At 37.9% G+C, this 25,643-nt stretch overlaps 1 protein-coding gene across 4 annotated transcripts in view; it reads left to right on the top strand.

Moving 5' to 3' along the window:
• NFIB (nuclear factor I B) overlaps positions 1-25,643 on the top strand; it is a 215,011-nt gene that overhangs the window by 120,332 nt on the left and 69,036 nt on the right. For all 4 annotated transcript variants that reach the window (XM_036260943.1, XM_036260946.1, XM_036260944.1 and 1 more), the window contains exon 3: positions 7,273-7,326. In XM_036260943.1, coding sequence (XP_036116836.1) covers positions 7,273-7,326 — 54 coding nt within the window. The remainder of the gene's footprint in view (positions 1-7,272; positions 7,327-25,643) is intronic.

Here is a 25,643-nt window from a genome sequence, read left to right as displayed (position 1 = left end):
AGATCTGGATTTAGGAATAGGGTTACAGCAAAAATATGTAAAGGACTCGATTAAGAAAGTGACAGAGCCTGTGCTTCCAATGGATAGCTGGTTATCCAAGCTTTGCAATGAAGTGGATGCCATATAATGTAATGTCCTTTTGAGAAGACAGAAACAGAAATAGTAGAAGCAGAGAGAAGAGAGAGAGCGAGAGAGACAGAGAGAGAGAGAGAGAGAGAGAAGGAAGAAGCATTTCCTTACACATTTATATGCTAATGTGAGTCAAGGAAAGCACTTAGTCTTCCCATGTTCTTTCTTTGTGTTATTCTAATAAACCTTTAATAGAGGAAAAAGAAAATATTGTAAAACTATAGTTCTGTGTCACCCCGACAGATGAAGCAGCCCTCCATTAAAACCGAAGCTGTACAGTGTTTTAACTGTGCTAGAGAAAAATATGGCAAATTATGTCATCGCAATTGTGATTACATTAAGCCAACTCGCTATAAATCTCAGGAAAATCAGTCACTGCAGAAAGTGAACTGCCCAGAGTGAGGCCGGCAGAGGGAGGTGGAGGGAGGGAGCTCGGCCCAAGGGGAAGAAGTTTTCAGCCCCCTTCCTATGAAAAGGTGGATGTTTTCGTTTTCCTTTTTGTGTTCCTATTATGAAGTGCCTGCCTTTGTGCCTTGCCTCAAGTTTTTGTTTCTTACATCTTGACTTGTCTCTTTTTTAAGTGATTCTTTCTGGCATGCTATATATTTATTTAATTTTTTTAAAATGCACAGTTTTAGTATGTTGATAATTAATAATGTTTTAGAGAGAAAGAAAGGGACTAATCTAAGCCTTAAAAAAAATCCCATATTCTTTGGTTGACAATGGGCTGTTTCTTTACCTGCTTAAAGCACAGGAATATGACAAAGGAGCCTTTTATCACATGATGACTAATTTTAGTTCTAGCAAGAGGCTATCTGTAGGTTAACAGGTTACAGTGTGGGTTTCATTTACTCTTTGATATCCCTGGATATAAAAGCTATATTGTTATAGAATCATAGAATTTTAGAGCCAGAAGGGAACTGACAAGTGAGTTTGTTCAGTTCCTTCTTTGCAACCAAAATTAAAATCATGCTTCTTAATTGTAGTTTTCCTGTTGGTACTCGAGTCATAGCGTCAGAGAGTAAAATGAATTCCTGGAATAAGCTTCACCTTGGAGTGGAAAGGCCACTGGTACATAAAGTTCATCAAAGCTTCTCGTCCTCCTGCCTGCACACTTAGGCTCCCGCTTTCTAGATCCCCACCAAACAGCTCTCCCCTCCTGGGAGAGAAGGGAGAACTAATTTCTGACCCATAGGTCCTCTTATCTACCCCTCCCATTTCTAAATCCTCCTTCAGAATGTATTGGAGGAGAACTGAGCCTTGCTTGAGGCCATGGACCCAGACCTGGGAACTCTTCATCTCTCCTCTTCCCTCGTCACCAAAGGTGTGTCTGTTGGACTTGTGTGCGTTTCTGCGCAGTGAGAGCACGCCCAGTCGTTCTTCATTGCACTTCTGCGGTTCACAGACCAGTTGTTTTCTACTCATTTGACTTCCTCAACCCAGTGTGCCAGGCACCGTACCAAAGGTTAGGGCCATAGGACTAACCAGGGCAGCAACCCTGCCTTCATGTAGTTCTGAATCTAAAAGGGGTGACCTCTAAAAGGGAGGACTTCAGGAAGAAAAGAAGGACAGCATGTGCAAAGACTCAGGAGACAGTGGGGAACCGAAAGGCTAAGGTATGACCCAGGTGTTGGTAGGGGCCGGGTCATGGTACCTTGAATGGCTTACTAAAATTTTTGAATTTTTTCTGTTGATATTTGTAATATATGTATGACTTTTAGCAGGAAAGTAGCTTAATCAGTTTTGGGTTTTAAAATGAACACCCTGGTAGCAGAGTGGGATATGTACTAGAAAGACATGAGATCTGTTTTTGTTTTTTAATAAATTTTTTCTTTATTGATTTTAGTGAGAGGAAGGGAGAGGGAGAGATAGAAACATTGATGAGAGAGAACATTGATTGGCCGCTTCCTGCATGCCCCCACTGGGGATCGGGCCCACAACCTGGGCATGTGTCCTGACTGGGAATCGAACCAGCAACCTCTTAGTGCATGGGTCGACGCTCAACCACTGAGCCACACTGGCCTGACGAGATCTGGTCATTTTTTAAGTGTGTGTTTTTGCACAGTGAGGTTCCTAAGGTTGCCTCCTGCTGATATCCTTTATGTCATGCTCTTGCCCATGCATCTTAGGAAAAACCAGTTGTTCCCTCTGATACATACTCATTTATAGTACCTATCATAGTATATTTTTTATTCGTACATTTTCGTCTCTTTGAGTAGCCTCTGAGCTTCTAGAAGGCATAAAATTTATATTCTTCTTTTTATGTTCCAAATATCAGCAACTGGAATGTAGAAGGTGCTCCATAAATCTATTGATTTGCATTTAATTGATGCTTACATTAATGACCTTCAAAAAATCTTTCATAGTTTTGATGATCCCCCCACATCATGTAATTGAGTTCATCCCGCCTAGAAAGTTAGTACTCAGTAACAAACATTTAATAAGTCATTATTTATTATCTTATATATTTGACAAACATTTTATTGGACTTCTACCAGATTATGAGTAAAACATTAGAATGTTCTTTGTTTAGTGGAGAAAATCCAAATGGAATTTGTTTTAAAAGCATCAACTAGTGTATAGACTTCAGTGATAATAACTCTTATTTCCAACGTGGGTAAAAATAGTAGCAAAAGGTGTTGTTTTTCTTTTTCTCAATTTGTGAAAAAAGTTTTGAATGTATTGGTAAATGGTGGAAAGCTAGGGGACAGTCAGGTTCCCAGAAACGTTTAATATGCTAAAAGATCATTGAGCCTGGCCAGTGTGGCTGTGGATTGAGAGGTCCCAGTTTGATTCCCAATCAGGGTACCTTCCTGGTTTCGGGTTCGATTGCCAGGGCGGGGCATGCAGGGGGCGGCTGAATGATGTTTCTTTTTCACATTGATGTGCCGATCTAGTTCTTTCTTCCTCTCTCTAAAAAAATCAATAAAACATACTTAAACGTTTACTTAGCTCTGCATGATTTTAAGATTACATCATAACCACTCAAGGGGCAGTGTACCTGAATGGGTGGCTCCTGTAGAGAACTGAAGTGTTTCAGGATCTTCCATAAGATTTGCTCATTAGGGAAACCCGATCACTCCTCAGGTAAAGTTTAGATGTTAGAAAAGCCATAAACGATCGACTGTTTTTTAATAAGAAGGGGAGAAAAAGATTGAAGAAAAGTTGGTAAGGGTCATGTGGGGTGTGAATCTTTTCTAATAAATTTCTGGCGACTCTGTAACCTAAGGGAGGAGGAATTAATTGAGTAGTAATTTAGAAATAGTTTCATTAACTGTGTTTTCCTAGAAGAAGAAATATAATATGCTTGATTCACACTGAAAAATAAAGGGTGGGGAATTTTATATTTTGTAAGTGTGGCGTACAACATGTATTTCAATTCTACATTATGTTCAGTAAGTCAGAAAGAGACAAACAAGGAAATGGAAAAAAATAGAGACTGAGATCAGGGAAGACAAAACAAAATGTGGAGGGAATGGCGGAGGACTGGTTTGCGTCTGCTGTCTTCAAGGCCTATTCTCCTCTCTTATTTTTCTCCTGAATCAAAGTCTTTTCTCTAGACCAAAGACCTGGTGTGCTGGACCACTTGTTCTTACCAGCCTTTCTCAACGATTTCAGTCTTACAGAAAGTGATTTTATCAGATGGCCGATTCTACTGCCTTTGAGCATGATAGCTCCTGAGATCCTGTCAACAGCAGTAGGGCTTCTCTGTTTTGGGGACAGGGGCCTAAAGCATTGCCATAGGCATTCTCAGGAGGGCACATGCTCGCTCTCTGTTCAGTTGGTTCACCACAGACAATTTTAGATGCTTGTCCTGGGATGGACAGAATTTGGTCATGTCCCCTTTCTCCCTTTCTTCCTGAAAGTGAGTCCATTCAAACTATTAATTATTTTTTAAATGTGGCCTCTATGTTTAATATTATCTTTCATTGATTGATTGCATAGAATGTATCTAACCAGTGCTTGATACTTTATGACATAGATAGTATTACAGTTTTAAAGATCAAGACCCCAAGGCTCTAAGAGTTAGGTAATTTTGCACAAGATCACACTAGTGATGGATAGAGCTAGAATTCACTGTAACACATTAACTACACACCACACACACACACACACACACACACACAAGACTTGAGCAAATGATGGAAGTGGTTAAATAAAACCTTTGAGTATAGAGTAATTTGACCTGGGTGGTGAATTGGAAGGATTTTATATGTGGTCTGAATAATTCCTTCTCTGAAGATAACCACAATAACAGTTCATTTTTGGTTTTTCTGCCAAGTGCGACTGCCTGGTTACTTCCTTTTCCAGCAGCTGGAATTAAGGGACTGATATAAGGTGACATAAGAGTTAAGAGTAGATAATAGTGTTAGAATTTACGGTCTGAAAAGTGAATGTTTTCTAGCTGCCTCCCAGAGGGGCCCTCTGTGTTTTGGGAACCAGCATGTACATTTTATATCCCGAGGAGGCACAGGCTCTGGAGTATGAGGGGGAGCTGCCATTGTGTACCAGTGAATGCCAGATCCTTGTAGGAAGTGGGATTCTTATTAAAAGTCAGTCTGTGACTCAGATTTAGGGTCGACTTCAGATTTCCCTCAAATGCTTGTGGTTTTTTTAGTAATTATATTTTTCAATTGAAGAGGTTGGTCTGTAATCGTTGGAAATGGAGGAAAAGGATAATTTGTAGTAGAACAGAATAGGGTTTCCCAAGTCGGATATTGTGGTCACAGGGGGTGCCATTGTTCTGACAGAATACTTTCTTAGGAGTGGAAGAGACCTTCATTTTTACTGGATCAAATTTTAGCAACCAGATTTAGGAAAGAGATTTGTGATACCATTTTGAGCTTGATTTAACTAGACATGCTAAGGCTTGTGTAGAGTCTATAACTCTTGTCCTCTGATGACAACCTTAACCTGCCTCGTGGTGTGTCATCATGAAGGTGGCAGTGGGCACCCAGAGGGTTGCTCCCTAGACCTCCATAAACGTGAAACAGCTTGAGGAGGGGAAAGAAAACAAGGAGAGACTCCACTCAGTGGGTATGTTTAAATGCACAAATAGAAACTCCTCAAAATGTTAGAGTCACGTCAGAAATTAAACTGTAATGTAGTATCAATACTGAGGGTCATTTGTCAGAGGAGCCCAAAGCAAAAATAGCTGAGGTTGTAGCAAAATAGTATGATTTATTATTTTTATGTAACTATCATGATCCATGCCTGGAAAGTGGCCAACATTGTACCACCTTTTACAGGAACGTAGAAAAAGAAAGACTCATCTCCTACGTTATAAATCACAAATTATGTCTCAATTTCAGAAGTAATAGAATAATTGGGAGATGAGAGACAAGCTTTTTAGAGGGTACCCAAATGTCTGAAGTATCTGTAGGTGACCTAGCCAGAATTTTTTAAAAAAATAATTTTTTTTTTTTAATTTGAGAGAGAGAGAGAGAGAAACATCAGTGTGAGCGAGAAACGTCGATTGGTTGCCTCCTGCACGTGCCCCAAACCCGCAACCTGGATATGTTCCCTGGGTACGGAATCGAACCCGCCACCCTTTGGTGTATGGGATGATGCTCCAACCGAGCCATACCAGCCAGGGCCAGATTTGACTTGCAGGAGTAGTCCTTGTCCGTTTTTTACTTCCATTTTGGGAAATCAGAATAAATGAGAGGATACTATGGGAATCACTTTTTCTAAGATTACATGAAAACTATTCTAGAGCAAAAAGAAAATGACAATTAAGGAAATGGAATGAAGGGGCAAAAGCCTGATCTCAGCATTAAATCTAGTTAGCAGCCATGAGGCAAAGGGCAGAATAAATAACCAACTTTTATACAGAAAGAAACTAACAGGATGTCCTTGCATTGAACAGTAGAAACCGCAGTTACAGTATGTTAATCTTTTAAGTGGAAGAGAAGAATAACCCTGCTGAAAACACCAGCAGAAGATGTTCCTGCTTAAATTAACACTGGATCTCTGTCTTGGCTTTGGTATAGTGGCAGGGTTTCAGGGAAGAGACAGATGTATCTGTGCCTATCTATCACATTTTGTTGAAATTTACTATCAAGTTCAAAATAGCGTTTTCTAGGCAAGTAAAGGAGGCTGCTGAATCTTGAGCTGTCAATTTCTCTGGCATTTAGTGAAAGCCCAGGGCATTCACAGCCATGAACGCACACCGAGGAAGATACAAAAGGAGTAGACAGAATCTCTGGCCCCGCTCAGGGGCATGCCCTTTAGTTGGAGAGACAAAACTTCAGTACTAGAACCGGTCAAAGAATATTACTAAGAGTCAGTCAAGTAGTGTATCATCATATGGGGCAGAAGATGCAGGTAAATGCAGAGGGGACATGGAGAAAAAGGGGAAGGAGCAAAACACAACAGGCCGGATTGGTTGGGGAGGACGCTTCCTGACAGCCGTGTGCCTTCACCTTCCTTTCTGTAGCATCCGTGAGGAATAGTGTGGGATAGGAAATTCAGATAGAGGACATTGATCTCCTCCTCCTTATCTGCAGAGTCTCTCCGTCTATCACAGATGGAAATTAAATTGATCCAACAATTTGCTCTCCACAAAGCCATGTTGGTTTCTACCTAGTAATTTGTGCTTTTCTTGGTGTTTGCAAATCGATTGCTATTATGGGATGCAGACAAATCTGGGCCTGGATCCAGGATGTTGGGGGATTATTGGAGCGGATATGTGTGTATGCACATGAAATCCTGGAAAAACGGACTCTCATTTCTGTATATTTTAATTAGTGAATAAAAACATTTTCAGGTTTTTTTAAAAGCATGTTTAATTACACTCAGATCGCATTTTTAGGGGATTTATCTGCTGTATTTCATATTGCTACTGACAGGCCCGACCTTCAACCACCTTTATCACCAAACCTTTTGTTTCAAAAAAGCCTTGCTATACCCCAAGAATCTTATAGACCTATACTATTTTTTTTCTCTTTTGACTTAGAAATATGTATAGACATTCATCTAGTTTGATAAATAAAATGTTGCTACTGAAAGGCTTGGGAAAGTATACTTTAAACACTCAACTTCATTGTTCTACCTTAAAAAACATTTTAAAGTCCTTCTGAAGATTGTGAAATTCTTTGAAAACAAATTAAAAATAAAACATTTTCTGTGATTTCTTTACAGATTCTGGACAATCAGGAAGTCCAAGCCACAATGATCCTGCCAAGAATCCTCCAGGTAAATATGTGTTCCAGGACATTTGCAATCTGACATTGTAGGAGAACAAAGGTACCACTGTATAGATAAACACCCCATAACTGGTCAGCTGCCTGTTTTGTCCTGGCAGGCAGGTATGATCAGGACAAGATGTGATTCTGTGTAGGCCCTTCACAGTGGCAAACGCTTCTATGTTGGCGTCATCAGTATTTACGTAATCACCACCGTTTTAATTTTTGTTGGTGTTTCTTTGAAAATGAAGATGCATGTATTTTAGTTGTGTAGTTTTCCGGTGCTAAAAGTCCATTGCTATTTGAAAAGGCAAAAACCCTTTTAATCTTTCTTAAAAAACACGCAAGAAAAAGTGAAAATTTCCATACTCTTATTATAGGTGGTTGTGGTGGTGTTTGGTTATGTTTTCAGTGACAGACTTTTGCAAACAAGTTTTTATTCCATAAGGTTTTTATTGGATTCCCAGAATCAGGAAATAACGAAAGTTGGACTTTTCCTTTAGTATATATAATATATGCCAAGTACCTTCTTTATTTTCAGAAGTTGTTCCAGATCTGAAAATGGGCTTTTATAAGTTGGCTGTCTTCATGGTTTTGTTGCTCCTAAATCTGAACATACAGAATTTTGATACTGATTTAGGAGGAGTGTCTTTTCACATGAGATAAATCTAGTGCAAAGAAGAGTTTCTAATATTTCAGTATCGTAAACATTTTAATTATATCTGTAACTTTGGTAAAAGAGTGCTCTAAGAATAAAACTAATAAAAATAAACACCCACCCAAACAAACAAAATCCAAACTAAGCATAATTGCCCTGTACCTCCCCAAATAATTGCATCTGTATTTTCATGGAAAATAAAGCAAAAAAGTAAAATAAAATAAAAAGTAATAATATAAGTTTCCTGAGGTACCTAATTGTTTGATCTTCCTTGTCTTAATGCCTTGCTACTGTGAGGTTTAGATACCTGAAGAAACCCAGAACTACAGAAAAATGCCAGACCAGTCTTTTTTTTTTTTTTTTTTGATAAACTAATTTTTTTCGGGGGGTACGTGCCCCTTACAGGAACCGAACCCAGGACTCTCTGGTCCACAGGCCGATGCTCCAGCCATTGAGCCAAACCGTCCAGGGCGGAGACCAGTCTTGTTTTAAATGACATTAGGAAGACCCAGCAAATAAACACTCAAAATAAAATGCAAAGTCAAAACAGAATTATTCTTCTGAGTCTTGACTGTATTTTTATCTTAGAAAAATTATTTTTTATATCTACATGTTGACAGTCTGTATTGTATAAAATCATATTGACAAAAATAGTATATACTTCAAAGATAAAAAGTTCTGATTAAATGTAGATTTAAAAATGTATACTAAGTTGATTTTTCATTTACTTTCATCAAAATGTTTTAATTACAAATTGATAACATTTTTAAAAATGAATAATTTAAAATGTAAATTTCAGTTAATTTATTATTTTATTTTTGTATATATGGATAATTAGAATCAAAAAGAAAAATATTTAGAATATATTTGGTCAGAAATTTTCTGAAGTTGAGAAAATTTCATTAGTTTGTAATATTTTTTAAATTACTTCTTTTTAGTTGACTGATATTTTCTCTGTGTAGCGTGACAGCCAAAAGTGAATTGTATCCAAACATTTTTTAAAAGCTCCCTCACTCATTTTACAAAGAATGGGAAAGGGAAAAGAATCCTTTAATAGAAAAAGAGTTGATAAGGATTTTAAGTCAGACTAAAGAAAGGATATGTTCTTTGCATTAGAATGACAGCCTGATTTGAAATTAATAAAGCTGGTATTGTTTGAAATGCATTTCTGAGCATGTACAGAAGGAATTATGGTCACTTAAAAATGTTCTTTACTTGAGCTGAACGAATCTTTGAATAGTTATGTAATGTCAGAATTCTATTTTTCAGTATTTGTCAAGAAGCTTGGTCAATTATTTTTCTGCATTCAGTGTTGCATCTCTTTATTTATCTGTTTGCATATAATATGGCAAACAGAAACAAATCAAACCTAATTTTTTTTTCTTTTAAATTTTTCTTGGAAATTGAGCCTTTTTGAGAACTATGTCCTAAAACTGGGCTTTGGAATATTGTATATACATAAATTATACACTGATTAACAGTTTTTCAAAGTTAAAATATAGTAAAACATATAATACCAAAATTAATTGGAATATTAGAATTTTCTTTGATGATTCAGAAGTATTCCATCATTTTAACATGCTTTGTGTCTATCATTATATTATGGAATTAACCATAGAGATTATTAAGGAATTCTATTTGCTGATACTAAGAATTTGTTCTGTAATACCTGTAGATAAATCAAGCTATGCGGAACATAGACTAGTTTCTAATTTGAAATGTGAAAAATCAGAGCTTTACTAAGGTTTTTGTGTTACAGTCTGTTGAGATAGATTATACTTACTATTTAAAGCTCGTTTTACAAGTATGAGCATGTTTGGCATTTTAGAGTGTAACTCATCTGTGGGAGGCCCTTTTCATCTCTGGCCTCTGTCCTTGGCTGAAATGTTAAATCTCCAAAGTTGAGTTTCAGTATCTGGAGAAGGCACAGTCCATTTATGGGAGAAGGCAAAATCTTCTACCATAAACAACGAAACAATCAAATCCCTTTGCTGCTTGTATTGTTATAACAGAGGAGTTAAACTTTTGGAAAAGACCACCTTGAGTTTCAGCACTTTCTTATCACTGGTGGTTTTCCATCGGAAGATGTGCAACCCATGGCAATTGCTACTGCTGTGTTTATTTCCTAACAGGTTGGGAAGAGACAGCAAAAATTTCAGACCTTTTAGAGATAAAGGCTCTTTGCCATCCCTTCCCCACTGTTGACATGAGGGTGGAATCCCATCCAGTAACCCTATTGTTGCAGACAAATGTGTGTCCCCGCAAGCTGAACATGCCCCCCCCCCCCCTCCGGTGTGGCTTCTCTCCAGCATCAGACTTGACTGTCTGACAGGGAGACAGACCACTTTCTTGATGACTCCTCTGAATCTCTGAGCTTCTGCACTTCTGGAGGGTGACCTTAAAGCTCTCCATTGTAGTAGAGACGTCTGCAGATAGGCCTTTAGTTTTTAACTCGTCTTTCTTGACTGGAGTTATTACTCAGTGAGTGAACTAAGCACAGGTGAACAAAAGCAACACATTTTAGGGACGAGGGACATTTGATGTTTGTTGTTTTTAAAAGCACTTAAGTAGGGCCCTGGCCAGTTTGGCTCAGCAGTTGGAGTGTCAGCCTGCAGACTCGGAGAGACCCGGGTTCGGTTTCCGCTAAGGGCATGTACCTAGGTTGCGGTTTGTCCCCAGCCCTGTTTGGGGTTGTGTGGGTGGCAACCAGTCGATGTGTCTCTCTCACGTTGACATCCCCCCCCCACCCCCCCCCCCCACCCCCCCACCCCCCCCCCCCCCGCTCTATCTGAAGATAGATACAAAAGTGTCCTGGGGGGAGGATAAAAAAAAATTAAAGCACTTAAGAAGGTTTTTTTTTCTTTTGTTATTTTAAAACACATTTAGATAGTCTTCATGGTATTTCCTTATACTATTTGTGACTTAATGTTTTGTGTTTATTCGTTGTTACATGGTGAAAATGGGCCCCACAGTCTTTTCGGGGCTAAGGTGCTCTGAAAGTTTGATGATGCTCAAGGACATGACATTGTTCTTTTCGTCAGAGAGCATGGACCTCTTTATTTTTTATGATGCATATTTCCTTTGTTTATGAAAGACTCAGAAGTTATTTGTTTATGTGTACTTGTTTTTGAATATCAAACCAATCCCTTGTAAGCGACAGAACTGTAAGAGTCCTCTCTCAACATTAGGAAATAACTGTTGTGGACCAAAGAGGGTAAACCATTCGGTTAGACTCAGATCTAGTTTTATTTCTAATAAAACTCCCCTGCCACTTTTAGGAAATGTGTGATTGGACTATAATCTTTTTAAATTAGCCTTGATTTATTCTATTATTTTATGTCTCTATATTCCTTGGGCTATGATCTTTTAGATTTCTCAATCTCAGTCATTGTCCTAATGCTGGAATGGTTACTATCCAAGGAGAACATGGCCATCTACAAGTTAGATTTTGCCTCTGAGTCGATTTGAAGCTGAAATCTCATGTTGGAGTTTGGGAGGGCTCTACTTTTGTGATGTGCTGTCACATGGCAGAAAATATACCAAAGAACATTGAATCTTAGGGAATTTTCTGCAAATTTTATCATTTAAGCTTACCAAGTATTCCAAGTATCATTAGCCAGAGCTTTCTTACTTGAAATGACATGGACTTACTCTACTTTTCTTTTTTTGCAAATTTTAAAGGGTGCTTATGTTGTTTCGTAGGTTGACTTTTGCATGTCATCTAGCAAAACCTCTGGGAACCATTAGGATCACGTATTGGGTGTACATCAAATAAGCCACCTTATCTCCTCTCAGGAACAGAGATGGAACCAAATATAAATAACTGAATAAACTAAACCAGGAGTATCTATTTACTACAGCTATATGCTCACCTTGTACTTAAGAAATCTTTGTTATAAAAATTTTGAGGTTGGCCCAGCCACTGTGGCTCAGTGGATTGAGCATCGTCCAATGGACTGAGAGGTCCTGGTTCAATTCCCAGTCAGGGCACCCACCCAGTTTGTGGGTTTGATCCCCATTAGGGGGAATGCAGAAGGCAGCCAATGATGTTTCTCTTTCACATAGATGATTTCATCTCTCCCTTCCTCTCTCTCTAAAAAAATCAATACAAATATATGTTAAAAACATTGCAGTTGATCTCTCCCCAACCTTATTTTATAGATGAGAATGAAACCTGCTGAGAGTTGTCATGAAACTAATGAAAACAACCAAATAATTATTAGGACAAGTAGTTCAGCATCTGCAATTTTTTTTAATCCTCACCTGAGGACACTTTCTCATTCATGTTCCAATAAAGCAGGAGGGAGAGAGGGAGAAAGAGAGAGAAACATTGAAGTGAGAGAGACACATTGAGTGGTTGCCACTCACACGACCCCAACCAGGGCTGGGGACAAACTGCAGCTGAGGTGCATGTCCTTATTGGGAATCGAACCCGGGACTCTTCGGTCTGCTGGCCGATGCTGTAACCGCTGAGCCAAACCGGCCGGCCAGGGCAGCATCTGCAATATTAATTGTCATCTGTTGGGATCACTAGGGCCCATATTTGCTTAAATCTACACTTTTTTTTCAAAAATTATAATTTGGGACAAACAGTACTACTTTCTACTGACTACAAAAATAATAAAACTTTTTTGCCCTGGCCAGTTTGGCTCAGCGGTTAGAGCGTCAGCCTGCGGTCCGGAGAGACCCGGGTTCGGTTCCCGCTAAGGGCACGTACTTCGGTTGCAGTTTGTCCCCGGCCCTGGTTGGTCGTGCGGGTGGCAGCCACTCGATGTGTCCCTTTCACATCGATGTTTCTCTCTCTCTCTCCCTTCCTCTCTCTCCCTCCCACTGTATCTGTACAAAAAATGGAAAAATATCCTCGGGTGAGGATAAAAAAATAAAAAATAAAAAAAAATGATAAAACTTTTTTCTTATTTGTATATGAAGGCAAATATATTTGCATTGGCCCTGAAGGATCTCATAGAACATGTTTTTTGTTTTTTATTGATTTTAGAGCGAGAGGGTAAAAGGGGAGAGAGAGAGAAATATTGATTTGTTGTTCCACTTATTTATGCATCTCTTGGTTGATTTTTTCATGGGCCCTGACAGAGGATCCAAACCCGTAACCTTGGTGTATCAGGACAACACTCTAACCAACTGAGCTGCCCGGCCAGGGCTCATAGAGCACTTTTATCTTAGGAGATGGTATTCAGAGTCAAAGATAAGAGAAAATTTACTTTATTTTAAAAAATCATAGCCCATTTACTCCTCAGTTAATAAGTGTCTACCCACTTCTCATATCCTCATGTATTGCATTTACCAGAATCAAGATTTTTTTCATGGGGGAAAATTCACCATTTCATGATACTTAGAAGTAATTTTAAACTTTGGCACTAAACAATATGCAACAGAGTATAAACAGGCTTTCTATTCATTACAGTGTAAATGGAAAGACACTAAAAGGATTGGTTAACTGTGGTAAGACCTGGCGTTGTGGGTAAGCTTTCAGGTAATGTGAGAGTGGGGTCTGTGCAAGTCAGCGCGAAAACCAAAGGGTTTTTTTTCCCTAACAGATTTTGTTTCAGGAACATTTTCCCTTTTTATTCTCTGAGTTTTTTAATACATCACATTCAGTAAAGTTCTTCAATGTTCAAATTCACGACAAAATTCAGAGTGAATGAGGAGAGTATGAGGAAAGTGTTTTCTTCACTAATTACTTTTAAAAGGCTAGAAGGGTACGTACCCCTCAGCTGCTTATTTTTACAGGCTACACTATGGGTACTTATGTACACCCCCCACCCCCAAAGGTTAATCTACACAGTAATTGGCATCACGCCCAGCCTCTACAATGGCTCCAGCCTAATTACTTGTAATATTTAATTTTGGAAAAAAAAGATAATTTAGTAATAGCCTATAAGGTTGTGAAAGCAGGAGATTTTTGCATATCTCCCCAGTCAACAAATTATATTAACTGAGTGACCACTGGTTGCTGTGTTTGGAATTTAATCACTTAACTTCTGTTAAGTGAGCCCAAAATAAGGAGTAGAGCCCCGACCAGTATGCTCAGTGATTAGAGTATTGTCCCTCGGACTGAAGTGTTCTAGCTTCCACCCCCGGCCCTGGTCGAGGTCCAGCGGGAGGCAACAATCTATGTGTCTCTTTCACATCGATGTTCTTCTCTCCCTCTCTCCCTTCCTCTTTCTCTAAAAATCAATGGAAAAAATATTCTAGGGTGAGGATTAACAACAACCAAAAAGAAGTAGAGACAGTCCTTTGCTCTTGAGGAGATGGAAATAGACACCATTCCACACCAAGAACAATAAACATTTTAGAAAGAGCTGTGCAAATATCAGCTAACAGATATTTAATGAGCATCTATTTGTATGCATGGCATTATTCTAGTTGTTGCAAACGATAAAAACATGAATTACATATGAGCCTTGATCTCCCCAAACTTTTCTGTACATTCACAGGTCTGGCAAAAGTAGGTTTACAGGTGTTTGTATGGAAAACAATGCAATAAATCTATAATAATACAAGAATAAACTGTTTCACATACAACTGCAAACCTACTTTTGCCACACCCTGTACACACACACATACACACACACACACATCTAACTATTATTTAGTGCTATAACTCAAGGGTCATGGGAGTTCAAAGTTGTGAAATACAATTTCCAGCCATTGTAGGAAGCATGGTGGAATAGAAAGTATATGAACTTTAGAATTAGATTCTCCCCCTCAATCAAGGTACCATGTTTTACAGTGATCATGAGGGTCATGAAGTACATGAGTAAATCAGCTTCCTTGGAATTTAGCACAGTCAGTTACATCTGTATCCAGGCCCATTGTAAGCAGCAGATGGGTGAGCATACCTGGCAAGTAACAGGGGCTTGATGAAAGTAAGGACGTCTTTTACACCTCTTCCAGCTGGGTTGGTCAAGAACACTTCTTGCAGGCATTATCATTTGATGTGCAATTAAATAGAAATAGGTTAGGTTTTTACCCTGCACTCCTCTAAAGACTTAAAACGGCAGAGACAATGTTACAAATCAAGATAAAAGACAGATTAGGTTGGAGATTATATAGAAGAGACGAAAGGAACAGATGTTCTCAAATCTCATGGTGAAATAGAATTATAGTTTTTAGATCGTCAGTTTTGTTCTAAGTCTTTTGACATCTAAAGAAATGTGAAATGAAATATTGTTACAGTTTTTAATAGTGATATGAGAATAATACAAATGTATCATTATAGATTGCTTTTCCCCTGGCAAGACTTTATCTCCTTGTCCCTTGTATTACCATTTTATAACTTTTTCTCCTACTTGCTTTCCTATGGTGTTACTATTTTCTGAAGCCACCAACTTTTCTGTCTTCATTGCAAGTTTTCTCTGTCCCATAGTCTTCCTGGCCCTCTCCATGTATCTTCATCTATTTACTTCATCCTAGCATCTTCATACTTTTTAAAATGTGTATTTTTCCCTTATTGAGACAACTCTCTTTATCCAAGTGTCTCATCTTTATTTCTTTTTTTTCTGACATAACATGAAAGATTCTAAAGTTTTTTCTTGACTTCTCCTCCAACTAGGATTCTGTCTTCACTGAAATTATTCTCATTAAATTCATGACTTTTCGCCATCAGAGTCCAGTGGTTCCTTTCTATTCTGTTCCTGCTTCCATATTCTTGAGCATTAATTTGATTTAGTTGACCATGCTTTACTTTAAATTTTTTCCTCACTTAAATTTTTTTTTTTTCATGGTAAGAACACTTAACATGAGATCTACCCCGTTAACAATTTTTGAAGTATATAATAATATTGTTGTTGACTATAGTTACAATGTTGTACAGCAGATCTCAAAAGCTTATTCATCTTGTACAACTGATGCATTACGCCTGTTGTTTAGTAACTCCCATTTCTCCTTTGCCGGAAACCCTGGCAACCAACATTACATTCTTTGATTCTGTGATATTGACTATTTTAGATACCTATTTAAGTGGAATCATGTAATTATTGTCTTTCTATGACTGGTTTATTTCACTTAGTATAATATCCTTAAGGTTCATCCATATTGTTTCATATTACAAAATTTTATTTTTTGTGTGTGTAAAGGTGAAATGTATATACTACTTTTTTTCATCCATTCATCTGTTGGTGGGCATTTAGTTTGTTTCTACATCTTGACTATTGTGAATAGTGCTGCAGTGAACATAGGAATGCAGATATCTCTTCGAGATCCTGAGTTCAGTTCCCCCCCCCGGGGATGGAGCCTGCAACCCAGGCATGTGCCCTGACTGAGAATCAAACTGGCCACCTCTTGGTCCATGGGTCTTTATACTCAACCACTGAGTCACACTGTCTGGGCTCTGTTGGTCATTATATGTCTTCTTGGAAGAAGTGTTGGTTCAGATCCTCTGCCTTTTTTGTTGTTGTTGTTTTGTTAATCCTCGCCTGAGGATACTTTTTTCATTGATTTATAGAAAGAGTGGAAGGGACAGAGGGAGAGAGAGACCGAAACAGTGATGTGAGAGAGACACATCAATTGGTTGCTTATTGCATGACCCCGATTGGGGCCAGGGATTGAACCTGCAACCCAGGCATGGGACCTTGACCGGGAATTGAACCCTTGACCCTTTGGTACTCCGGCCAGTGCTCTACTGCAGAACCAAACCAGCGAGGACCTCTATCCATTTTTTAATTGGATTCTTTGTTTGTTTGGTGTTGAGTTGTATGAGTTCTTTATATATTTTGGTTACAAACCTCTTGTCAGAGCTGTTTCCAAATATCATCTCCCATTTGGTTGGTTGCCTTTTTGTTTTATTGTTGGTTTCTTTCACTGTGCAGAAGCTTCTTAGTTTGATATAGTCACATTCGTTTCTGCCTTTACTTCCCTTGCCCTTGGGGCCAAATTCATAAAATGTTCTGTGTGACCAAGGTCTGTAAGTTTAGATTCTGAATAGCGAAAGCAATCCTGAGAAAAAAGAATGAAGCTGAAGGTATCACACTACCTGACTACAAATTATGCTACAGAGCTATGGTAATCAAAACAGCATGGCTTTGGCAGACAAGACCAATGGAACCACATAGACCAATGGAACAGAATTTAGAACCAGAAATAAAACTACATGTATATGGGCAAATGATTTTTGACAAAAGAGTCAAAAACACACAATGGAGAAAAGAAAGCCTCTTCAATAAATGGTGCTGGAAGAATTGGAAAGCCACATGCCAAAGAATGAAATGAGATTACAGTTTGTTCCTATGTACAAAAATTAATTAAAAATGGATCCAAGCCCTGTCCTGTTTGGCTCAGCGGTTAGAGTCCAGCGGACCTGGGTTTGGTTCCCACTAAGGGCCTGTACCTGAGTTGTAGTTTGTCCCCGGCCCTGGTTGGGTTGTGCAGGTGGCAGCTACTCGATGTGTCCCTTTCTCGTCGATGTTTCTCTTTCTCTCTGTCTTCCTTTCTCTCCCTCCCACTCTATCTGAACAAAAAATGGAAAAATGTCCTCAGGTGAGAATAAAAAAAAAAAATGGGTCCAAGACCTAAATATAAGATCTGAAACAATAAATTACAATCACTTTTGTTATTGTTAGATGTGTGCCTTTGGAACAGATCTCTCTTCTAGTGTTCTAGACCCATGTGCTCAACGACTTTGGGGGCATGTTTCCCTGTATGTCCATGAAAACTCACGTGGTTGTTCATTAAAATTTCTAAAATTCAGTTTATTTTCTTTTCTCCCAAATTTGTGTAAGATATCTTGGGGCTACCAGAATCTATCCAGATATACCTGGCTAGAGTAGCTCATGAGTTTCTTTCTAAAGAACCCCCTTTCTTATCCTCCACATATTATTTCATCTTCTCCTTTAAAGGTCTCTTAAATCCACTCCCACTTCTCAGTTCTAATTACCCTTATTTGGGTTCTAGACACTGTATTTCTTGCCTAAAACTATGCAAATACCTTAAAATTGCCTCTCTTCTTTCCACACTCTTTCAGATACTATAAATGATTACACTTCATAAAACACAAATCTGGCTTTCTTAAAGGCTCTAGGTGCTCCCTCCTTATATACTCATGTTTTATGCCATGGCTTGAAATGCTATTCAGATATGAAGTATACTAAGTTTCCTTCCTTTTCCTTTCTTCTGAGTGATAAGCTCTCTCCTTGGCTAGGACTGCCAAATTCACCCTGCAAACTTTGTCCATCCTTTCTGTCAAAACTTTTCCATGCATCTCATCATATTACCCTGGGCAGGGTTGGACAACTTTGTCTCTGTTATGATTGGTGTTGTGTATTTTAAACCTTTGTTTACACATCTCTCCCCCTAGGTAGACAGTTAAGTTTTAAAAAATGAGTAAATTTACTACTATAATCCAATATCTTTTTTTTTTTTTGCTTGACACTCTTTCAGAAACATTACTCAAGAAAACAGGATGTCAGTACTTTGATATTGCTAGCCCACCTTCTTCACTTTACTTATGAAAACAGGGCAAAGAGGCTAAGTGATTTGCCCAAGATCTCAATTAGTTATTGGCGAATGCAGGTTAAAACTCATTTTTTGCATGCGTCAAACCTTAAGTCAGTGTTAATCTCGCTACATTATTATTACACCCCCCCCCCCCCCCCGTAAAGAATAGTTTCTTGTGGTGCATTGCCTTGTGGTGACATGAGAAGTTTGGCCTTGTCTGTGCACAGCCTGTTTATGAGTATGCACTGCCGTGAAAGAGAAAGAAATGAGAGAAATCTTTCTGCTGAGATTTTTAGCACAACCGAGCCTGGGTCTACTATCACTCACAGAGGGTGCCACAGTGAGTTGCTGGGAGCATTTGTGACAGCTGTAGCTTTTGGGACAAGGGGCAGTGGGTAGAAGGTGAGGAGATGAGGGAGACGAATCTTGAGGAACCCTTGCCTCAGGGGGGATGAGCTTGGGGAGGGATGTCAGCTGAGAGGTTTCGAGGCTGTGGAATCAGGTCCCTGATGGAGGAGTGGGCTTCCTCTACACCACGTTATTGCACTTGGTAGAGCTCAGTGTTCCTGTCTTGTTTTCTACTCCAACCTTTCTCCAGGTGCCTGTGCCTCGCATTTATGTAGGTCAGGAACCCACTCGTCCCTTAGTCATAAGTGTAATTTAAACACAGTAAGCACTCTCTTTTCACAAAGCTGTGAAAGAAAGGATTAGTTCTTGGGCTACAGTTAGTTATTCAAGCTTTTGTTTTTCCTACTTTTATAACTGTGTTGCAGGATCTTGTGGTATCTGAAATGATGTCATAAGGTAACACAGAGTTCAGGTGAAATGTTAATACATAGATGTAGGCACTTAATTTATACTGCACCTAGTTCCAGAAAACTTTCAAGAGGCCCTGCACTTAAATAGGTTGCAATTTGTTACATTTTCAAAGACGCTTCTCTAACGTATTTTCCTTTCTTTGTGGAATGTCCACATTCCTCACACGGAAGGTTAGAGGCCCTGGGTGAAAAGAGGTCTCAGGCATAAGCCCCCTCAGTTACACTGTCCACTGCTCCGCAGAATTCCTGTCATTGCTCGTTCTCTCAAGCATCTTGGGTTCTTTTTACACTGACCGCCTGCATCTGAAGTTTCCTCTCAATTTAAATTCTTTTCCCTCCATATTTACAAGGTCTGCTTTTGCAGCATATGGCTACAATTTAATAATGCAAAGCATTTTCCTCCTCACAGCTGGAAAGCTGGGATTGTTCTGTATTGCCGATAAGAGTGGACTTGCTCCAAGCTAGTTGAAACCACTGAACTTTGCAGAAGCTAAGCTTGTGGCTGTGTTGTCCTGTAAAAGGGTACCCTCAGGACCCTCAGTTGCATGTTAGAGCATCATGCTAGGAAAGAAGGGTCAATTTGATAGTAATATTTTTGCAAGTGGAATAAAATACTAAAAATATCTATCTATCTAGATATCTAACTACCTCAGTTTAAATGTTTCTGTCTCATAGGATTATTGAATGTGATGTAAAGGTATTAGGCAAATCTAAAATCCCCCCTTTTTTTTCTTTTTCTGTAATCATAAGAGTATCAAGATATCAAGTAATTTAAAGCAAGTACCTCTGTGGGGTAATTTGACTCTTGTTGGCTTTTGTATAATAATGTCATTGATGGAAGAAGAATTTAAGAAAAAAATCAGATTTTGGTTTTTAAAGTTGTTGCACATCCTTTTGGGTCTTTTGACTTGTATTCTGCTCTTCAGGGACCTTGTGCTCATTCATTTCATTTTATATAATACAACTAGGGGCAGACTCCTGTTTTCAGTGAAATATTTCTAATTCTTGATCCCAATAAAGATCCCCCACCCTCACCCCCTTCCCATACATTGAACGTATCCATGTCCCCATGGCATTCTGGGAGAAGAAAATAGGAAAACCACTTGACTTTCAGATTTGAGTTTATCATCATTAAAATCATCTAGTGCACCTGTTAATGACATGAAACACACAGTGACGTGATGTATTGTTTTCATGTATTATATGGTTCCATTTATATGCAATGTCTGGAACAGGCAAAACCATAAACACAGAAAGTAGATTAGTGGTTAGCAGGGGCTGGGAGGCGGGAGAAGTGGGCACAGGTTTACAGGTTTCTTTTGAAGGTGATGAAAATGTTTGGGAATTAGATATTGGTGATGGTTGTACAGCATTCTGAATATACTCAAAACTTCTGAACTGTACACTTTAAAAAAGGGTATTTGATGGTAAGCATTTCCATAAATCTCAAAAGTTTCCTCTGACTGCTTTGGAATGAATCCGCCCCTTTCTCTGCCTCCATCCCGAGGACCTCTGATCTGCTTTCTGTCAGTATAGATTTAGTTTACATTTCTAGAATTCTATATAAATGGTATCATACAGCATGCATTTTGTTGTTGTTGTTGTTCTGGCTTCTTTAATTCAGCATTGTGACTTTTAGATTGTCCATGTGGTTGCATGTATCAATAGTTTTTGTTTTTGTTTTTGTTTTTTATTACACAGTAGTATTCCAAGATATGACCATACCATACATGGTGTGAGGTAGGGCTAGATGTCCTATTTTATTTTTATTATGAATATCCAGTTAATTTAGCATGATTTGTATAAAATACTTTTTTTTTCATTGAGTTGCCTACTTACTCTTACCAAATATCAATAACCATATATTTATATGTCTTTTTGTGGTCCGTCCAATTGATCTATATATCTGTCTTTTTTATTTCTGTAATTTTATAATAAAATTTTAAAAATTATTTTTAGATTCTTTGTATTTTCATAGAAATAGGAACTGGTTATCAAATTCTATCACAAAAAATAAATGGTAACATTTTGATTGAGAGTAGTTAGGTTTAAAGGTAGGTCTTTTTGGCATATAGTAAAATAATTTTCATTAGCTGTCTAACATGAAGTCCACATTTCTGGCTTACCTTCTGATTTACATTCTCCCAGCCCTTAACTAAAATTTCCACGAGGATATGTAACACTTGACATACCTTTTCTAAGCACACTGAAGCTTAGAAACTTCAAACTGAAGAATAAACACTTGGTAGAATCTTGTAGGTTTATCCCATAACTATATGACCAGTCGAGATTGAATTTTAAAAGTGGTGGTTTTCCTATCTTTTATCTCATGAAAAAAATAGCAGTGCTGGTTTCCTGGGAAATTGTAGACATTTAAATTTTATTCTACCCCACTAATATCCTCTAGGTTCAGAGATTTATTAAATATCAATTTAAAAGGCTGTAAACCCAGGGTTAGGACATGGAGGGGAGAGAGGGCGTGAAGAGGAAGAGTATGGGAAGATGTCTCACAATCTGATTCCATTTTCTAACATAAATCCAAAATTCTCCCCTCTGGGCTAGTGCCTGACTCCTTAGCACATAGACAAGGCCCTTTGAGAAGCTGGTTTCACCTGCCCTTCCAGAGCCTCACATCTAGGAAGCGAGGGTTTTCACGTACTGCCTGGTAGGATCTTACATAGCCAGGTGCTGGGGCCAAAGGAGCCCACCCTTTTATCGAGGCTCACTAAATGAAGGACCAGCTGGCACTGGGAATTGGTTAGAAGCTGTGCTTATCAACTTTGACAACACTGTTATTTGTTATTTTAAATACTGCTTTTGATTTTACAAATTTTAGCTCTTATATTTAATTCCCTTTTGAGCTTTTTTGCAGTTGGTTTGCTGTTCTTTTGTCATATTATTTTTTCTTTAGCCCTTTTCTTTTTATTGCTCTCTAGATAGCTTAAAATTTTACTTTTTTTTTTTTGGATTCATGGCTTATTTTCTTAATTTTCAAGTAGTTCAGAAGATTTGGTCACTTTATTATTTTCCTTTAGTTTAACTTTTCCAAGATGAAACTGTATAACCTGAAAAAGTCTAAACTTTGATGTATTTGTTTAAGTTTGTTCTTTGATCAAGGACATGGTCAGTTTTTGTAAAGTTTTCATTGACATAACAATAAAATATAGTTTGTATTTGAATGATATCAAGTTGGTCTTTGTCCAATTGCCATGTTAAATTGCCAAAGAGATATACTCAAAATCCTCTCTGTGTATTTGTATTTTTTAAACTTTCTTGTATTTAATAGGTTTTATTTTATGCATTTTTCCACAATATGGTTTGGTGCACATATGGTTGGTGATTTCTTGTCTACATTAATTGTGCCTTTTATCCACTCACAATGGATTTTCTCCTGTGTTTTGTTATTCATCTTAAATTCCATCTTCACCTTTTCTGATTGACACTGTTTTTTTGTTTGTTTGTTTGTTTGAATTTGCCTGATTTCTCTTTGCCACCAGTTTGTGTTCAACATTTTAGTCTTATTATCTTTTTGTCTTATGTTCCTTGACAAGAGCTAGATTTTGTTTCCTTGAGTTGATCTAATGTTGTCTTTAAGGGATGACTCAGTTCACTTACATTTATTGTAATGCTTGATGTATGTGATTTTACTCTTTCGTTTTCCTTTATATTATTTATTTTTACATCTTATGCTCTTATCTTTGCTGTCTTAAGTTCCTATTTATTGTGTTTTGTTATCTCTGTTAATTTGGAGTTCTACCTTCCTTTTCCCTCTCTTGAAATGTCTCTCTTTATTATTATTTGAAAATAATACACAGTTTTAATATAGACTTACAAGATTTATGAAACATACATATAATCCTGGTATAAAAACTTGACAAATAAAATACAAAAATTTCTATAAAGGTATCTTCACTACATATAGAGAAGTTGGAAGAAACTGTTAGCAAACCAATTCAACAGTAAATTAAAAGAGTTCTCTTCCATGGACAAGCAAAGATAATTTAACCCAAGAATTCAGTGATATATAACAACAATAAATACTGTAAGGAAAAAAAAAAAGATAATCTCTACTAATGTCAGAAAAGCATTTAATAATATTCATATAATCATTCTGATAAGAAAACATTTTTAAAACTTGAGAAAAGTAGGACTAAGGGAATATATCAAATGATGAGGAAAAAAAGCAATCATTAATAGTCAATGTTATCATTGACTGTGAAACTCTAGGAATTCTCTCATCAATATTAGGAATAAAATATTCCTGCTAGCACAGTTTCTATTTTACCTGTTTTTTTAAATCCTCACCCGGGGATATTTTTCTATTTACCTTCAGATAGAGTTGGAAGGAGGGGGAGAGAGAGAGAGAAACATCGATGTGAGGAGAGACACATTGACTGGTTGCCTTTCACATGACCCCAACCAGGACTGGGGAAGAACCACAACTGAGGCACACGCCCTTGACTGGAATCGAACCTTTGACTCTTTGGTCCCAGGGCTGACGCTCTAACCACTGAGCCAAACCGGCCAGAGCTGTTTTACCTATTGTTGAATGTTATGTTCAAATAAATAATATACATGTGTTTGAGAAATATTCAACTTTGTTATAGTTAAATGAAAATTATAACATTAATGATATTTTTTCTCTATCAACTTGCCACAATTACAAACAAATCACTATCAATGTAAATGATATGTAATTCTGGCAATAGGGGGATGACATGGACAGGCTCAGAGGGGGGATGACATGGACAGGCTCAGAGGGAGTATGAATTGGCAAAAAGCTTTATGGAAAGCAGCTTCACAGTTTTTTAACAAGAGCTTTAAAAGAGTATATGTCCTTTGACCTCATAATTCTACTTCTGGGAACTCCAGCCTAAGGAAATCATGAGAATTGCTGACAATAATTTATGTACGAGGATGTTAATGGCAGTGCTGTTTATAATATTTTAAAAAATGGGAAATAACCTAAAATGCCAAACAATAGGAGAATGCTCAAATAAAATATGATACATCCATGCAATGTAATATTATGTAGGCATTAAAATCATGCATTTTAGTCCGGCTGGTGTGGCTCAGCGGTTGAGCATTGACCCTGCACCAAGAAGTTGCCGGTTCAATTCTGCGTCGGTCTGGACACATGCCCAGGTTGTGGGCCCAATCCCCAGTGGGGGGCATGCAGGAGGCAGCCAGTCGATGTTCTCTCTCATCGATGTTTCTATCTCTCCCTCTCATTTCCTCTCTCTAAAAAAATCAATAAAGGAAAAACTTTTTTTTTAATCATGTTTTTAAAAACAATTGATTTGAGAGAGAGAGAAAGGGAGAGAGAGGGAAACCTCAATCAGTTGCCTCCTGTACACTTCCCAACTGGGGAATTGAACCTGAAACCTGGGTATATGCCCTGACTGGGAATTGAACCTACAACCCTTTGGTGTACCAGACAATGCTCCAACCAACTGAGCCACCCAGCCAGGGCAAAATCATGCTTTTGATAAACTATTTAATCTAAAGGGAAAGAGAATGTTAATTAGTAAAAAGCAGGATACAGATTTATTTAAATTTGATCTCCACTTTATAAAAACACATATAAATATATATGAATAAACGGATTGGTAGAAAATACTAAAACACACAAATAACATTAATATAGTACTGTCAGTGTGTGTTAAAGTCAGACAGTTTCTGACTCTACCAGATCATTTACATCACCACCAGGGATTTACATTTCATATTGAAAGATACCTGATTCTAAATCAATACTAGAATGTTAACCTTGGCTATAGGCTGATGTCTCTGCCGATAACCATTATCTTTGCAATCATTAGCATGTCTGTTGCACAGTCACAATCTCATCCATAATCATGAACAGTTCAGATAAGTTAAAAAACTAAAGATAGAGCTATGCCTTATAACACAACTATCAGAAAATCACCAAAGGTTAGGTGTTGTGGTAGCTGAAATTATATAAAGATTGGCTAGTGTGAAATAAAGAGCCAGTGTGAAATGCTCTTATCTTCTCCCCCTTTGCATCCATAAAGCAGAGGCATAGGCATATTTTATACTCTCTTGAAGGAAGTGAACAGTTGTAATCATAGGACTAGAACATGTGAGATACCTAGTGTCCTGTTCCAAAGCACTGTAAGAGAACTAACAGGAAATAGCACATAAAAAGGTGGAATCTGAGGGTGTGGCAGTGGACTTTGGAAGTGCTTTTATCCAATTTCCTACCCAGTTACAATTTTTCATCCTAACGGGTGTCTTTATAGCCAGAAGACTCCTACCGCTGTAGACACAAGTTTTCTCATCTATAAAATGGTAACAACATGACAACTTGTAAGATAATTGTGAGCATTACATGAATTAATGCTTTAAAAGATCTTAACATGGTTGTGTGGCATGTGT

This window comes from Molossus molossus, unplaced genomic scaffold (genome assembly GCF_014108415.1).
Source record: "Molossus molossus isolate mMolMol1 unplaced genomic scaffold, mMolMol1.p scaffold_m16_p_14, whole genome shotgun sequence".
In the NCBI taxonomy this organism is placed as follows: domain Eukaryota; kingdom Metazoa; phylum Chordata; class Mammalia; order Chiroptera; family Molossidae; genus Molossus; species Molossus molossus.
This window is presented reverse-complemented; position numbering and strand designations above follow the sequence as displayed.